General features: G+C 40.8%; 1 protein-coding gene and 1 long non-coding RNA gene across 2 annotated transcripts in view; one reads left to right on the plus strand and one right to left on the minus strand.

Annotated features, from left to right (window-relative positions):
* Window positions 1–5,035: 5,035 nt before the first annotated feature.
* Window positions 5,036–18,732, plus strand: part of LOC139993188 (uncharacterized) — a 232,816-nt gene continuing 219,119 nt past the window's right edge. Inside the window, exon 1 of the long non-coding RNA XR_011801327.1 lies at window positions 5,036–5,323. This is a non-coding gene — a long non-coding RNA (uncharacterized lncRNA). The remainder of the gene's footprint in view (window positions 5,324–18,732) is intronic.
* The window catches only part of Irsp53 (Insulin receptor substrate 53 kDa), a 162,854-nt gene continuing 155,061 nt past the window's right edge, over window positions 10,940–18,732 (minus strand). Inside the window, exon 14 of the mRNA XM_072014678.1 lies at window positions 10,940–17,953. Coding sequence (XP_071870779.1) covers window positions 15,760–17,953 — 2,194 coding nt within the window. The 3' untranslated portion in view covers window positions 10,940–15,759. The remainder of the gene's footprint in view (window positions 17,954–18,732) is intronic.

Raw genomic sequence — 18,732 nt, forward strand, 5'->3', positions numbered from 1 at the left:
AATTCAAATCATAAATTGAATAAAGAGGTAAAGTTTTGAGGTGGTAGGACGTGCAGGGTGCCAAAGAAATACTCGGCGTTTTATTTAATAATATGTTTATTAACTCGACTAATGGCTTTGTTACAAGTGTCGAGTCGCGACTCGTGCGAACGACAATTTATTCGATTCTTCACATACGACGCTCGCTTACGACTCTCTATCACGACTGATCTCTTAATTCCTTTCTTTTCTTTTTGTCACCTCTCGATATCCCCACTACGCACGCGTTCGTTATACTTCTTCCGAGTATTTGGCGGAAGGACTGTGGGGATATCGATGGCTTATTAAGCCTGTCGGCACTTACGTTTTATCGCGGCCTTGCTTATGTTTCGTCGGTCTCTCGTAAACAGTTTGTCAAAGGTGGTATGTACCGACGAAACCGTTGGAAAGAGAGTTGTTCTTTGCTGTCGAGTGCCGCTACAGTTTCAAGCTTTTACAATAACTGGTAACGTTAATTTCCTCGATGTCCAAAGATGTCCAGTAAATGGACATCTCAACGAACGATCTTCGGGAAAGTTTCATCCTTCTTCTGCAATTTTTCTTTTCTTCACTTATAAGAAGATTCCACTTCTATGGTTATGGTCAAAGGTAGTAGAAAGAAAAGAAAAATATATAAGAACTCTGGACGTTTAAGAATTATTTGATATTTATGTCGTTATTTCTCATTCGTGTTTAGTTGTTTACTATCAGTACATTGAATGCAAATTATGCGTCTTCGAGCAACACAAGTTGCCACTTACCTGTGGAAAATTAATCGAACTATTCGCAACTACATCGGTTTTCAATTAATTTTCCCGCGCTATCGGCGTCGATTGCTACAAAGGCGGCAACCAGGACGGGATGCATGCATTTGACAGGATGTCGGCTAATCGCTTTCCTCAAATCTCGCCTTTAGTCTACCATGCCACTCACCTGTCTCTTCCGCGATCCTGCGTGTTTCACGCGTGTACAAGCTTTCAGCCCCTTCTCTGGGACAAGAGGGTAACCCTGGCAGTCAAAACGCCCAGGGTAATAGGAATCCTAGTTAGACACTTTGATTTCCTATCAACACGTTAGTTTCGTGTACGCAACTGTGATATTTCCAATACATTCTCGCATGTGACATTTCAAAAAAATATTTGCAATATTTCGAAGACTTACTCTGTATAGTTTAGCGCTTGGAATTTAAAGTTCTCTGAATTTTCTTCGCGCTAGTCACTCAGACTTATTTTTTTCCCCATATAGAGATTTCTAATTGTTCTTTTTGCATATGAAACAAATAAATGGAAATGAACGTTGCTCTTATACGCTTAAGAGTCGAAGTAGTCCAAGTATGTACAAAGGAGTGGAGGGCAAAAAGAGTCAAGCATGCAAGGTAGAATTCGAAGGACCTGAGGTGTCGGTGGGATTCTACGGGTGAAGGAAAAGGGACCGATTGTGCTGCTAGTAACAATTGATTAAACATGCTCCCAGTTCGAGCGAATTCAGCCCCGCCGATCGAATTTCCTATTCGACACCGAATGGAAAATAGCCCTCGCGGTGACGTTCACCTCTGGCACGCTGGTACAATTGTGTCTCAGCGGATCTGGTTAGCTGGAATCGGATGGTCCAGATAGTCTGATCGCTACTGGAATTCGGACCACGGGGGGTGAGCCAAAACGCACAGTCGAAATTCAATACCCTTAATGGAAGGGTCAGGTATCGTCGAGGGCGATTCCGGGGATACGAAGTATGTATCCGCGAAAAGTATTTCCGTACAGATTGAATTAATTGAACTAATGAAGAGGAGTCTACTATCTGCCTCTATTCTACAAATAGGATACGAATTGTGCAAATGGATGCTGACGACGCGAACCTTGCCTGTCGCGATTCGACTCCAGGATTTTCTGATTATCCGGATTTTCGTATTCGCGACTGAATGAAAATTTGAACGTACCCTATAGCGTTCGTTCAGAGATAAATTCAAATGAAATTGAAAAATGTAATCGGCACTTGGAAACTTCATTGGTATCAAACTTGATCCCAAAATTCTTGTGCCTTGACGATGATTCGAGGGCATTTTTGCGAATCAATATGTCTTTAAATCCGAATTTATATTTAGAGTTTCAGGTAAGATCGTGTTATCTTTAATGGTGGTAAATAGAATGGTCAGAGAAAGTCAGTTTCTTGATTTTTTTTTCAAGTTTAAGCGCGAACATTTGTTAAACACGCTGATAAATGTTTGGACATTATAAATTGTAAGTACATCTTTTGGAACGATCTATATTTTCAGCGTCGTTGTGCAACTTAGTCACGAACTACATTACGCATTAGACGCTATTAGTTCTCGCGATTTTTCTTCGGCAAGTAAGCTGTCGGTTGAAAAGAGAAGCTCTCGAGGCAGAGCGAGTATTCTCGGTAGAGAACTCTAGAAGCAGAGTGAATTTCTCTTTTCAACCGATAGCTTGCTTGCTCACGCTTTGCCTAATTATCTCGCGCGAAGAGAGAATGTTTCGTTTTAGTGCGTTCACGTAGGCCGTGCTTCACGAATAGAAGGAGGCATCACGCGTCTGAGCTCCTTAAGTTGCAGCGAGCATCCCTGTCATAAGTCGAGAGAAACGAGGTTTTCGCGCGAAACCTGTCGGTTTGGAACGGTTTTAATTCTGTTTTACGCTTCCTAACGAGCACACTGTTAAACGACCATTGGATTATTTTAAGCCACACGAGAATTTTGATTCCTTTTACACGATCCTTCTTTAACGCCAGAAGGCGACAGATAAATTTCCTTAAGTTTCTGTCTGCTCTTGTTCGAGGAATGAATAAGTTAGGTTTCTTGAATAGTAATCCGAAACAGCTAACATTCGCAACACTTTCGTCACTGAAACCTCCCATTAACCTGGTAATTTTCCTCACAAAGCGAGGGAAATCTTGAGCGCGGAATGAAAAACGCACGAGGGAACCAAGCAGACAAAAATTTTAATTAAATTTCGAGGAAAACGCAGTTGTGAAAATTTCTCGTCCCGTGGTCTGGTTGGAATTTCATTATCATCTCGGTCTCCGAATTTATATCCTCCTGTTATGAAAAACAGTTCCCATACCAATATACAATTTTTTAAACCTAATACACTAGTATTTTTGTGATTTTATGCTTTTTTCTTCGTGATCCGTACATTTTCATTCGAATATTGCCAGAATTATTATGAACGGCTCGCATACTCGAAATGCATTAAACGAGCCAATATTACGCGTCACAAAATGATACAAAATCGCGACGAACTTTTCGGTTTACGATGAATTCAATACTGCATCGATATCAAGTTTGTATCGATAATCGACGTTTTCAAATGAAATTACACCTGCAGCGTTTACATCAGGTTTCACATTTTAATTACAACTTTTTAATAAAATGTCTATGAACTTTTTATTGTACTATGTTTGCTCTTTCGATCCCCTATAGAATAAGCCAACAGAGTTTTAACTGAAACCTGCGACGAAAATAAAATAAATCATAAACGCTGCGTATTAATTTGACAACAATAGTTAATGATGAGCCTGTCACTAGCAGTGAAGGAATATTAACAGGTCTTTGGTGCTTCCTCGCGTTCTCGAATATTTCATCTAGGATTTCGCTATTACGCGGATAAAGGAGCAAAACGAGATTTAACGAAGGGTGTTGCCTCTCTTTTGCGACCATAATTAGCTACAGAGAATCCCTAGAAAAACTACTGGCTAGTAGCCCACTTAATATTTCACTGTATTAGCCGGCATCCGCAGATTACTCATGGGGCCTTTCATAACAGTGTACGGAGAATGCCAGGTCTCGCCTCGAGAGTGGCAATCGTCGATAAAACGGAATTACCGGCGTTAATAATCGAGACAAACCCGCGCGTTTACTCGCGGGACGCTGCCGGTTGTCCAACTACGCGCGCTCGTAAATTATACACGAGACAATGCCACTTTAAATCCTCTGCAAAACTTCTCGGTGACAATTTCGTTCTGTCCGTTTGATCTCAAAACTATTCGTCTAAGAAGTTTCTCCATAATCAAACAACTGTTGTTCCGTGGAAGGTTCACTTGTATTTTTTTTTAAACATCCGCGTAATAACGTAATGACTCAAGTGGTATCTTTTTAAAATGTAGCCGTGCAATGATTTCGAAATCCTAAGATAAACTTACTTTCTTGCCTTTTCTCCATACACATAAGTTGTTCCAGAAATTCATCAAATATGGATATGACACGCGCCACGATACTATATGATAAAATTATCAGTGGATATGTTACTACTAATTCTATCTAATTCTTCCCTAGGTTTCGTTCTTGTTAATCTTTCCTTTCTTCTTCGCGCGTGTCTTTTTTCTTAAAATATACCTCTTAAAACTGCGTGAGAAAATAACGAACGTATTCTCACGAACCATATATCCACATATATTTACAAAAACGAAGCGCTGATGCTACGAGAAATATTAAAACCGATTAAACTTTAACACGATTAGCCTCGAATGTCATAAAGATAACTTATCGTCTTACACATACATTTCCTAAGAGAACGATTCATTAGTGCGTAAATTGAACAATAGGACGTGATAAAGCCGCTCAATTGAAAAAGAAATAGCATCCAGTGGGTACGCGAAATGCACGAAATCGTCGCCGAGTTTAGTTTCCCAACTCCGAGGCCATTTCGCCAAGGAACTTGGCCTCGCAAAAACTTGAAAGAGAACCATTACTCGGTAATTATCGGGGATGAGTTCCGGCCCGTGCTGGGGATTATCATAAAAATGGCGGCGTATTATCGTGCCAGAGCGTTTCGTTCGTGTCGAGGAATTATTGCCACGGCCGCGATAAGCTTTAACGAGCCAGTGTGAAATTTTTATTTTCAATGATAGGGTGTGCGCGCGGATGTCGCGGTCCTCGTGACCGCGAAACGCGCAATATCTGCCGCCGCCGTCACGTTTCAGGGATTTATCAGCCAACGGTTGACAGGCAAAATAATGAAGTTGCCGCGGTGTGCGAAAGCTGGATACCCCCCGTTTGTCAGTTTTCTGGCCGCGGCGGAGAAGTGACCGTTTTCCCTGATCGCTGGCTGTATCTGCATATTTAAATCGGCCGCGTATCGACGCCCGGTGCAATTCGCTTTTTCGAAAACGTCCATTACGCGACGTTACACGGCATCGACAGTATGCGTGCATAAATTTTCTTCGAGGGACTAACCGGAGAGAGGCGAGTCGCTATAGGATGGCTATGGATCGTTTTTGATTGTTTTGAATGACCGGCGTTTTTTGGAACAGACAGCGTTGATCCGGCCAAATGATGTTCCCTTGTTTACAAGTGAGCACGAAACGACAGCTGGCAAATTGTTTTTACAACTACCTCTCTGCTTTTCAACGAATTACCGCGCGCTTTGTAATTTTCGAAAGTTTATTAGGACGGATAAATGCTGCGCGAAATTTGTCATTTTTCTCCATTCCGGAAAAATACCGGTGGACGTTATAACTGCGCGAGAATTATTTCACACATTGAATAACTTGTAAATAGTATTCGATGGCCAAACAGGTTCCCAGTTTCTGCCAAAGTGTAGATAATTTATAAAACAGTTCGATAAGCAGTGGCGTAATTACTTGTGATAGCATGATAAACACGATTCAAATTTCGCCAACGTCGAAATATAATTTATAAGCAGGTAACGCTATACTTTGTTCCATGTGAATATTGTACGCGAAATTTAGCGGACACAATCCTGTTAGCATCAGGTGGCGAGATAGACAAACTTTTACTAAAAGTCGTTACTCGTTCGCGTGTTTAATCATGTCGTGAATTTATCGAGGTTACGAAATTTTTCGACCGAGCGCTAAAGCATTCACTGTAAAATATGGAATGCAAAGAAACGTTCTTTTATATCTCTTCTCCTTCATTTTGAAAAATTCGTACATTTATCAAATTTATTTTGTTTGCGATGTCTGTGCTAACATTAACATGGAATTATCCAGCCAGAATTCATCGCCGTGTAAATCAGACTGCAGAAAACATAAATTTAATTTTATAGACCGTGGCCGGAGCTAACACTCCTTTTATTAAATGTAGAGCAACTTCCGTGAAGCAAATTTAGTACTGCCACACACGGAGGTTGCAACGTTCTATTTCATTTGAAGGAAGTTTTTCACATTTGCCTCAACAACGGCTGCACGATTCACGTACATTTTCAGCTAGCGTTACACGTTCTGTTTGCATTAGTTACAGTCGCGTAAAGTGATTTCATTTCGAGGAAGTAGAGACTCTCCGAAGCAGACCGCACGAAAGGAAACGAAGGAAATCTGTAAACGAGCCAGTCTTCGCGCACGTGATTAATGTTCATCCGTTAACAAGTGCGAAGACATAAAAAAAAAGCGTCGGGTGGGCTAAAAAGTGTGCTTACACGAAGATTATGCGAGTTACAGGAAGGGTTTTAGATTTATTGCACAGTGTGATTTTGTTGCGTTAACACGTTTGTCCCTGATTTTCACGATTAAATGTAATTTAAGGTACATATTTTATGTTCCGTGTTTTGTATTATGTTCGTAAATTAATCGTAAATTAAATTGTAAAATAAAGATGATAATTAAATTTATGATACATTGATTAATGAGCAGTAATTTGGAATTTCAGAAAACATATTCTCTTGTATATTTCTCCAATGTTAGAAAAGGTTCAAATTATAAGAGCATAGGTATTTTGAAGTATTTTTTAATTCAATTAGAATAGAAGATTTCGATGTAAAAGGTAATTTTCGTACAAGATCTATTTCTATGCAAATGTTTATTTCAAAATCTCATGCATGTTTATTTTTCACACTTGTTTCATCATTGCATGTACATCGTAAAACTACGTATCGATTCGGATCCTCGAATATAATGAACGATGGTAAAGTTGTGCATTCAAAAATTAGTAGTAAATTGTAAGAAGTTTCATTGCCTTCGTATCTTCACGGTTACGCGAAAGGGAACAAGTTTTACGGCACGGTATATCTAGAGTCGATACTCCGGAACACGCGTCACGGTATTTTCATTTTACCGGTAGCGTGTCGTAAAAAAGGATAAAGTTACAGGTAATCCTTTTCGCGATTGAATACAAAAAAACATGTAGGATCTCCTTCTATTCCGTCGGTTGCTTCCTTGTTGCACGTACCACTTTTACGGTTTCTATATTACAAGCGGAAACTCTGTGAACCTTTTTTGTTTACGGATTCCGGGACAACTTTCCGTAGCGCTGTTTGTTTAAGCGTGCGTTATCTCAGGACGCCACGTGTACATTTTGCAACCCCACTTGCGGCGAAAAAAGCGAAACTCCCGGTTTCTCACGCCTGTGTATACCACCTACCTGCCTAGACCAATAAAACGCATCTAGGGTAGCTTTTTTACGAGGCTTTGGAGGGCGACACATGCGTCGAACAACGAGATTTTTCTTCCCCTTCGTCTGCCCATCCTTCTATTCGTGTCCACCTTTTTAAGGGCATCGCGATAAATCGCAATATCGAATATGTTAGCGAGAATACCGTGGTCTATGATGCAATTTTATATTTTTTCCCCCCTTTTTTTTACGCTCTTCGCAAGGGCCATTTTATATTGGCTTTTACTCAGAATTTTAGTGCGAATTTCGGCGCCCTTCTCCTTTTTTTTTTTTAACAGCAGTTCCGTTTTTATGTCATTAACAGTAGATTATTGCGTGTAAAAATTTGTTCCCCGTCTCCTTCGTATGGTGTTATTTTCTTGTTTCATTTGCTTCGTGGTGCAGGAATATTGGAAAAATGTATTTGGATAGCGTACGGATGGTAAGTAGGTATGGATGTTAGAAGAAGCACGGACTCTTTTTAATCCATTCCGTCTCAGTCATTTTTTGAACGACAGGACGTGTTCCAGAATTTTAGTTGCAAAAAAAAAAAAAAAAGGACGAACAGCGAAATTGGTTTTAGCTTCGACATATCCAGCCTTTCGGGTTAGCATATTCATAACTGACTCTGCCAGGTACATTGCCATTAAACACGCTATATATCAAAAGTTTACGTTGCTGTCCAAACACTTTCCAAACGCGAGCGCCATTTAGGCATTTGTATCAATCTGTGTTATTAATACATCTGTAATGATATACCGATAAGACTGTCATATTCTTTCGATTGATCCTAAAGTTTCCTTGTGAATGACACTTTGCTCTTTCAATTCTTCGGAAATTTCCTTTCGCTTTCAATCATTATATCTGTTAAAAATGAATTTGACATTAAGACCACTTACAATCAAAGTAGGAAACTTGTACCGAAGGGATCGAGAAAGTGTACCCTTTCAATGGTCCGTTTACTTTACAAAGATCATTTAAGTGCCCAGAATTGAAAAAATCGTTGTGAAGCTTACCTTTCTCAAAATTGCCATTCGTCCGAATCGCGATAAACAATGGAGCCGACGTTAATCGAATTTCAATACCTCTGGTAATTGCCTGTCGAGTCCCCGCCTCCGATTTCTACGAAAATCAAATCTCTCACGGTATAACACAATTTTCATCGATCGATTCGCAAATCCGCGGCTCTATTTTCTCTAACGATGCTTCCTCCGGAACGAGTCTTGGTTTGAAAAATTGGCGAGCTAATTAAGTGCTCTGTAATAATGATAGGGATACCTCATCGACTACATTGGTCGCCACGTCGACCCGGAACACATCCACCGGTGGCCGTAAATAAAAGGGACAGGGCTATGCGAATGATAATTAACTGCTTGACAAATACGCTTGGCTTTGGTGCATTCCATACGCCAAAAACCTGGATACAGAATTTGATGGTTCAAAGTAAAGCAAATAGCGGCGTGCAGCAGCGGTAAGGCAATTCAACGTGTATCGCACGTAATGAACACGTTATAGGCCTGCTGGATATCACGGTTACGAAACTGCGTCGATTAATACGACAGCGCTAATCACCTATTTTCACTGATTCGTCAATATCCGCGATTTTGTTGGTTCATTCTTGCCGTTTGGGTCTTTCATTTTTAGTCACTCTTCACAGCAAACGGGATCAAACGTTGTTACACGAGCGTACCTGTCGTTTACAGCGTGCAAAACTCGAGGGATTTAATCACGCTGCGAATTTTTGCTCATTTTCGTTCGTATCGTGTTAGTCCATCGTCAAAAAGTGTATGTCTGAGGAAAATGTTAAAATATCGCGAGTACGCGGGATCTTTCTTGTTTCGGGTAGTTTTAATTAAAAATTCGAGGGGCTTGTAGCAGGTGATTTTAATAGAAATTTCCATCTCATAATAAAATATAATCCGTATAATATGATCATTCAGTTCGTCGATAATTTTTTACGTCCGGATAATTAATCTCCAGTTCGTTCATTCGAATAATCGATTCGTTTCACCTTTCAGGAATACCGTGGAAAATACACGAAAGTTTTGATGGATCGACGAACAAAAAAGTTTCTCAGGTTGACACCTGTTTTTAGAAACTCAGGTGTATTCCATTTTACAACGTGGTTTGTAGTTTAGTACGATGGAGAAAATTTTTCCCGTGGTAGCTGGAATCAATCAGCCGATCGGTTGGTGGAGTACAATTTCGCGTATTTGCCTATTCCTCCAGGCGAAAGTGAAACAAATGTATCCCCCGTGTTTAATCATCTGGCCCGTTGTCTCCCTCTTCCCGACGTCAGCACCCATTGAGTTACTGGTTTAATCGTTACAATTCCCCGGAGGTCGAAAAAAAAAGTAAATTAGGCTACTTTTGCAGCCAGATTTGCGCCTGATTCACCAGACTGAATGCAATGTTTGTGAATAGTTCGTGAAACGGTACACACGCGTTTAACCCTTTCGCTCTATGGAGAATTGTTGCCAGCGAGTGACGGAAAATCGATAACCCTTATCTAGAAACAATCGTGCGGGAATGGGGAATTTGATATGAATGTTAGTAGCGAATGATCGTATGTTAGAGATGCAAATTTGGACTAATTATTTCAGATTAGGATCCGAGAGAACAGCATATGTTTTGGAGTAAATGTTGACTGAATATTAACTTGTAAAACGTTTCATCTTTTAATTAGGTGCTTCTACGATCACGGAATTAAAAGTTGATAACGATAAATCGTTGTCTATTAAGTCTGTGTGGTCAAATATCTTCGTGAAGTTGGTGTTTTGTCTACAAGTATTCATATACTTTCGTAAACCATCATATTTGTATATACATATGTATAGGAATTATTGTGTCCAGGAGATTTTCTCTCTGATTTTTAGATATACATTTTCCTTTTTATTTTCGTGAAAATAAATTACGTCTAACAGTCTTAACTGTACGATATTGCGGTATAAAGATACCTACCTGCTGATCTCACCTATGAGATTATTGCGTCGAAACGATAAGCTTCCTTCTTCGTGATTGGAAAGCAGGATACGTTTCGTTGAACAATATTGCTGACGCGTCGCAAACTAACCACGTAAAATCGTTAAATGAAAAAGAATGTGCACTCCGATAAGGAAATTAGATCGCGAATTCATATCGTCGAATCAAATTTTTATTGTTAAAATAAAATTCTAATTCAAAGATACCTACCGTGCGAAACACTGATAAAAAATATGCACATATTAGTCGTTTTCCAAACGAATCGTTTGCAATCGCCACGAGTTACTCGTTAACGTTCAAAAATAAATCGAATACCATAGTTTATTGAATACTAGGAATATTTTGTCGTGATACTCCAAAAAAAATGTAAAATAATGGCAGGGTTGCATTGAAATAAATAATCGTACACCATGGTTGCACAAAAAACGTTAATATAATAACAATAATATATATATATATATAACGTATATGCATGTATACATGGTTCTTATTAACAATTTCATCATTTTGTTTTCCCTAGACTACCCAAAAATGTCACCGGAGGTGGCCAGTCGAATCCGTCTCGTTCCTCCGTTTGGAAATCATCCCTCGAACTCGTAATTTTCATCGCGAAACGAGCCGGCTTCGTGAAATTTCCCCTAACCATCCGGCACTTTCGCCGGTATATGCGTATTTATAATATATTAACATCTTTTTCTTCTTGGACTCGCACGTTTATCGCATCGCTTATCTAACGCAATTACAAAAAAAGTTTCCCCAAACCTTTTATTCCTTCTTATATTCGTATCTCCATCGGAAACTATATAATTTACATCAGAGATCCCGAAATCGACGTAGGACACGCGCATCCCATCCTAGTGGAATCGCGAAAGGTTCTAACAACGTTTTCTACGATTCAGGAAATAGTTATAGCCTTAGAATTTAATTATTATCGTTTAAAGTGCATTTCACCAGGTTCGATTAATTGATGATGGTGGAGAGAGAGAGACGGTGCAAACATTTAGATAAAACGGGCTGCGTTTCAAAGGACCAATCTCGAGATCCCTGTTCTAAGATTATTACGTCTCTTCTTCTCTCTGTCCACGACAGAGAGTAACAATATTTTGTCAAAGTGGAAGAACGATAATACGTATGCATGTCCGTGGGTGTGTGATATAGTATGTACAATTACGTGTGACGAAAATCAGGGCACCTAGGAATGACCGTGTTCTATTCGTTATCACTTAAGTTTCCCATTGCTGGAATGTAGAAAGATTCGAAGTGTCCTTACAGGGGTTGATCGATGCTTTACGACTGTCGTATCTTGTTTGATGAACTCGAAAGCTTTTCGACTCCCTGGAAACTCTTCGGAAATGGGAAAACATCAGAATGCCTGGCAGTATACGGCGATAAAATTCGCAGTAAAAGTTTTCTATCGATACGGGACGATCTTTCGATTTCTGCTCTCCACGACAATGGTGTCTTTTGCGTATCTCTATTTGCTAGATATTTTCGTGTCTTTCCCTCTTTTCTCGTTTCAAAACGGTCCAAAATGATCGCGCGATCTACTCCGTTGCAATAATCTAAAACGTATCAGCTCGAACGCAACTACGTATACTTATCACAAGTTTAACTTGCTAATTCAAAAACGAATATATTTACAGATTATTATATATCGGTGAATAAAGGCCAATACCTAAAGTTTAACGACTCGAAGGTAGAAAATATCATCGGTTATCTATCAGAATAAAATTTCCAGAACTTTAAGAATCGAAATCATGCGTATATATCTAAGTAGAAATACTTGTACAGTTTAATATAGGCAGATAGGATAGCTGTTTTACGTAAATACAAACGAACGACGATATATCATTTGAAGAAACAATTTCATATACACTCTACTCCAAATAAACGAATAATAATATTTACGACCGCAATAATGGCTAAATAACAGAACTGCTTGCAAAATTCTACAACTACGAAACTCTAAGTGTCTCTTGAACCTTCCAGCTTAAAAATTCGTACCTCACATCGCGAAGTATATTTCCTCGGACAAACCTATCGTACTATATTAATCGAAGTAATCATACGTCATAATATCTGTCGGATAAATGTTTGTGTCAGAATTGAACGAATGTATACAACGGTAAGCATCGTTGTTCTCGATGGTTGGGACTCGTGGAACAAACACGAGAGCCGAGAGAACGGAAATAAGAAAGGAAGGGTACAGAACGGGGCTCGGGACGTGGAAGCGGACGATGTGCTAACAAAAGTCACGAAACTCGAAAGCACGCTTCCTCTTCCCGACGACACACGATCTCACGCACGCAACGGCAATAGGAAGAACCAGAGCTTGTGCTCGGTTTTCTTTCGTCGGGGTTTATTTTCACAGGCAAGCAAGGTTGAAGAAACGGCGACAGTCGCCGCAGGAGAAAAAGCTTCGCGACGCGGAAGCGCGCGAGCCGCGGTGGACAAGAGTCGAGGGCGTGAGAAGGAAAGGGGGTTGGAGGAAAAAAAAAATGAGGAGTGAAATTTTACGAGCCTTAACCCGTGCGGGCATGAACGTAAAGCAGTTTTACGACGTCTAGAATGAAAGTTTCATTCCGTGACGGCGCGACGGAGTCGTCGAAGTAGAGGAAGCGGCTTCGGGGATTAACTTGCCCGGAAACAAACTGCCGTTACTGGCGCGAGTGTATCGAGGGCCCGATAAAAATAACGAATAGTTGCGTACGAATCGATTTTCGACCGAGGCTGTGGAAGTAAGACGCTTGGAAGGAGTGGTAACAAGTCGGGACGCGCGAAATACGGGTCGTAGGTAAGGAATGTAGAACAGAAAAAATATACATAAGGAATGTAAATAACTTTTAAAACGCAACTACCTTACAAGAGTAATTAATATTTCTCGAAACGAATGGTGGAAATATTCGATGAAGATAAAATACGGAAGAGAAATGCTTGACGATCGTCTTACCTGGACGAAGTTGATATTTTTATGGTCCTTTTTAGTCGGAGGACTATTCTTCAATCCTCTATGATGCGTACAAAATGCTCATATTTGCGAGAGAATGTTCTTAAAGCTTGATATATAAAAAATGTATCGTTATTGATCGTATAATGGTCCCTAATCATCCTATGATCATCAGTCCGTGTTATAAGCATTCGATAAATTGACAGATCGAATCGCAGTGAAAAATCTCTGAACGTATATCACGAGCTGAAGAATTTTCAGAAAAAGCTGACTGAACGAATTTCAATCGTACGAAGCGAAGGAATCGCTTGGTAAATCTATCTCTTCGCTCTTCGAAAGGATAGTCATAGAGGATTAAAGCCAGACGTGTTCGTTGGACGGACATCCACGCCGCGAAAAAAAAAAAAAAAGAATCTACGAAGCAGTCGCTTCAGAAGTTTTTTCATGAAAGGAACTGTTGTCCCTCGAAGAGAGGGGCACCGCCTTTGTCAGTACATCTAACATCATACGAGGAAAATAATCTAGATGAAGAGTTTATCTCATGACAACGCTGGCGCCGAGCGATCGTTCGTCTTCGTTTTGCGTAGTTTTACCGTTGCGAATATGTTTGTCCTGGAAGAATCGAATAATCAAAGGAAATTTTATCAGTCGCACTGTTTGCGCTGTTGTTCGATCGTTAAAGGTTGATCGATAAAATGGTACAATATATAATCCAAACAGTTCTTGAATGAAAATTTGAGATTTTCTAGCAAGAGTAGGAAGTTAAATAAATTCTTTTTTAAGCTAGAAAGATCGAACTGCCTGGGATTTTGGAAGCGTAATGTGAAATCACTTTCACAACGCGCTTCCAAGCCATTCCTTCACAAATTTAACAGTACTATTTTTGTTATTTTATGCGGCAATCAGAAGGAGAAACTGTAGAAAATATTCGGAAAATCTGCAGATTGCTGGCGATAAACTTGTATTACGGTATTATGGAAAAACAAAGAGCAACGTACAGCGATATTGTCCAAACATTGGCACGATATTTCATGCGAAGCGCAAACACAAAATTAAAAGGGTACATTCTTTGGTGTATCGTACAAACAACACACCCTTTTGCATACAAATTTCATCAATTGATAACGACGAGGTGCGATGAAAGAAGATACGAGGTGCACAAACGAATTCTTCGAGCTACGAAAAAATGAACGAAACACACACGTTGAAATATTTTTACGAAGATTCTTAAAGTTGCGAGAAAAAGTTTGAATGCGTTGATATACGACCACACCAGGCTGTGACATAACTTTTGCTAAAAATACGTAAAACAGCGGACATAGTAAACATCTTTCACGATATATCAAAATGAAACACCGTGGAAATGAAATTGAATTCAATTGAATGTTGCAACAGCGCATATCAAATCGTTTCAACGGGAACCAGAAACTAATTTACACGGGTAATGAACGAATACGTGGACATAAAGTTTCAAACTCGAATCGTCATGTTATTAATGTAGAAACTAGTTTACACAGTCATTTTTAAGCGCAGCGTGGCAACGGGCAATTATTTATGCGTTCGTTGGCCATTGACAGGAACGATTTGTGGAAACTGACAGATTAATTCCAATCGTTCGAATGTATTATACATTTTTAAAACTTCTTTACTCGTGTTTCAGCTAAAGAATTACCAGAGCGTGAATGAACATATGTATTCTTTTAAAAATTCTTTGATTCTAGATTTGCTACTTATATTTCTCGTGAACTCGGCGTGAAACTTATCTGACATGTATATCAGATTATTTCGAGACTTTAATAATTTATGCACTTTACAGCAATTTACAAGACTAAAATATCATCGAATCGTTGCAGTGTTCTGTAACGACGGATCCAACAAGAGTTACGATTGAAACATCATCCGTAACATTGTTTTCTCCATCGCAGTCACAGACTGCTTGTCAAACGCGTGTAAAATCGTTGGTCGCATTTCGATTTACTTTATGCGCTCGCTTAACGTCAACACGTTGATTTCATCGTAAACAAGCGTCGACGAAAGCAGAATAAAACAATATAACTATGCTTGCAAACATAAAAACAGGCTTCAACGTTTCAAGAAGCAATGGGAATAGCGCTACGTGGAAGACTTGCGAACGGTCATTCGTGGTGCAAATCGGGTATACGAGGGTGGAAATGATAATAAAATTGGAATGCGACGACAAACTTAAAAACGAGCGATATTTTAAGGACGAAATTATTAAACGAATTGTATCTTAACTATTTTTTCCACATTGTCTCGTCCAATTCGAAATTGGTTTCGTTTCTCTCGAGTCTTGAAATGGTGTAAAGACTTGATTCGTTATCAGAACTTTGTTGAATGGTATAACGTTAATAAATTTTCAAACGTGATGAACTCTTTCATGGAGACCGCTAGGGACTCAAACAATGATACCGATTCGGAGGATCCGAACGAAGAAGAGAGTTTAATAGATTTATTACTGTTTCTTCTTCTTCTTCTTGTTGACGGAGGCGTCCACTCCCCAAAGATCGTACCACGGTCCACAAGTATTTTTATCTCTTTCTCGATCGGAATCCCTACGGAGTTTAGTCCTGGGAAGAAGAGTCTTCTCCGCCACTGTTTGATCCTTTACTACGATGCAACTGTACGTGGACTCTTCGTCGGATGCCTCTGTTTCGCTGAAGTTCTGCGTCAATCCATCTTCGTCGTCCGTGTACTTTTTTCTCCTCTCGTTCCTTTTGGCCTCGTTATTTTCCTTCAATTCGGCCACGATCATGTTACGCTTAGCTTCCAGGCTACGTTTTCGCTCCTTCTCGATTATGGCTTTCCGCGAAACGTTCCCCATGAAGTAAGACCTCTCCTCTTGATGCATTCGATATTCGGACCTCTCGACAGTCTTTGGTCTTTCCGCCGGCGTAGGAAAATCCTCGAAGTAATCGGATTTTTCGGGCACGTGAATTCTTTCCGCAGGTTTTGGTTCTTCGTGCTGCGAGTCGTTGGTAATGGTCACGTCGCTGTTCCTTTTTTCCAAACTTTGCCGAGAGTTGGGGCTGTCACTTGGATTCTGCTTGCTGGTGTCGTCTGAATTCGCGTCGTCTTTCGCTTCCTTCTTAATCATTTTCGGAATATCGACCAAAGATCTGTGCTGCCAGAGTGCCATACCCTCAAGAACGTCGGAATCTCTCCTGAACCTCCAGAAGGACTTTGTTCTCTTCACGAGTTTCGGACTCTTGGAGTCGACGTCGAAAGCTCTACCTGTCTGTATCAAGTGTCCAACAGCGGTCGTCTGTCTTGGGAGCAGCGGTTTGCGGTTATCGTCCTTCAACGTGTTATTATTCGTGTCGTTCTTCTCCAAGATTTGCTGTCCGTTCCTCTGGAACTTCTGAAGATTACTCTGACCGAGATTCTGATAGCGGTGCCTCTCGATCACCTTCGTCCTTTCCAGCTTCGTTTCAAAGTTCGACTCGTATCCGCGCTCTTTATCTACTGACACGTTTTCTCTGACGTATTTGGTCTCGCCATAGATCGCCTCCTCTTTGTCGGAAAATCTACGCTCTCGATAAAGGTTACGGGGGTCCGTTGGCCTCTCAGGAGCTTCTTCGGAAGGCGGCCTCGGTCTCTCGAAGCGGCGACTCGACGCCCGTTCGATATTCCTATTTCTATCGGGATTCTTCTCGAAAGTCCTTTCTCTTTCATAAGTAGAGGTCTTCTGGGCCGCACTGGGCGACTTATCCAAGTATCGTTCCCTTTCTCGCTCGAACCTCTGCGGCCCGCGACTCCTATCGCAGTCGTTATACCTCTCGTACGGCGGAGGAGGTTGCTTCTCCTCTCTACGCTCTAAACTTCTATAATCGTTCCTTCGCTCTATAAACTTTGGTGGACTATGCTCCCGAGCATACTTTTGCGCGGTTTGCTCTAGTTTCTGCGCGATATGTTCCACCTTCCTGCCAGTCTCCGGGATCGTGATAGTACTCTCGTCGTCGGTGCCCGAAGACGAGGCTGACGATGTCTTCTCGTTTTCGTATTTTGATTCTTCCTGAGCAACCGGATGATATCCGCGACGAGAGCTGCGCTCCTGACCATCAGCTCTGTCCCCGTAATACTTCTTGCCGTCGTACTTCTGGTAATCGATCCTGCCAACGTACGTATCGTCCTCCTCCTCCTCCAGTTCGATCTCGTCCTCCTCCGTCTCATCGTGTTCCTTCACTCTTTTCGATTCTCGACGATCCTGTTCCATTTGCTCGTTATTCCTTCTTGTGGACTTTCTCGATGGTTCTTCGTTGCTCATAACCTTGCTTTTGTGATTGGAATTACCGCGACCGCGATTATCGTACTCGTTTTTCTGCGATCTCTCTTGGCTCTTCTTTCCTGATTTTCTTGTCGGCCCATTCTCCATCGTACCACGATCAGAGAAGTCCCTTCCATTTTTGCGCTCCTGAGTGTCGTAATGACGATTCTGGTACCTTGTCTCGCCGTTCTCGTTGCTCTGATTCGCGTTCGCCTCCGCCCAAATGTCCATCGCGGTTCTGTAAAGATGCCAACTCTTCTCGTCCCTGGGTATCGTCTTCCAGGAATCGTTTTCCCAGTCCTTGTTGCTGGGCTTGTCGTCCTTCTGGTGTTGCTTCACCGCTTCGGTTATTCTATCGGCACGCGGCTTTCTTCGTCGTTGTCTGCGTTTTTGTGCGGGCTCGGGATGAGTAAAAAAAAAAAGAAGAGAAGGGAAGAGAGAAAGAGAGAAAGAGAGAGAGAGAGAAAGAGAGAGAAATATAGAAAGAAAGAAGAAGAGATGATAGAGAGAATAGAGAAGAAAGACGAAGAAGAAAGAAAAGAGAGCGGAATAGTGCAGCATATGGAGAAAGAACCAAGAGCCAAGTACGTGGGTAGGATTAGTTATGCGGTTGTTGAGCTGTGTGGTCGCGGATATTGCGATATGCGAGGATGGGGAATATGGCTGCTGGCATCGCAGGAGCCCGGAGAGGTGAATGAGCCACCACCACGCCGTATTTTATTTCCATCGACCACGATAACGCATGCGGAATCTACAAATCAGGAGAGAAAACAACATCGTGACTCTGAAAACAAGCCTACAGGTTTGGTATCGAATGGATATTGGGTGTGATCACGTCTTTTTATTACTTTCTTTCTTTTTCTTTTCTGGAAAAGAGGCGTAAAATGATGAACGATACAATTGCTGATAAGAAATCTACTTTTTGTCGATTTTTCAAATTTTAGTCATCTTTTTTCCAATGTTACGCGAATCCTTTGAACTCGAAGTACAGATCTGCTTTTAAATCGTTCATTCCTTTCGCAATTGTGCGCTTCCGTATATACGCAGGATATAATAAAAATACTAGGAATAACCAATGACGAAAAAATGAGAATTTATTTCTAAAGATCGTGAAAGTAATTCAGGAGTAAAGGACTAGGCGTGTCTTTAGATGAGGAATAT

Source organism: Bombus fervidus, chromosome 12 (genome assembly GCF_041682495.2).
Source record: "Bombus fervidus isolate BK054 chromosome 12, iyBomFerv1, whole genome shotgun sequence".
NCBI classification, from domain to species: domain Eukaryota; kingdom Metazoa; phylum Arthropoda; class Insecta; order Hymenoptera; family Apidae; genus Bombus; species Bombus fervidus.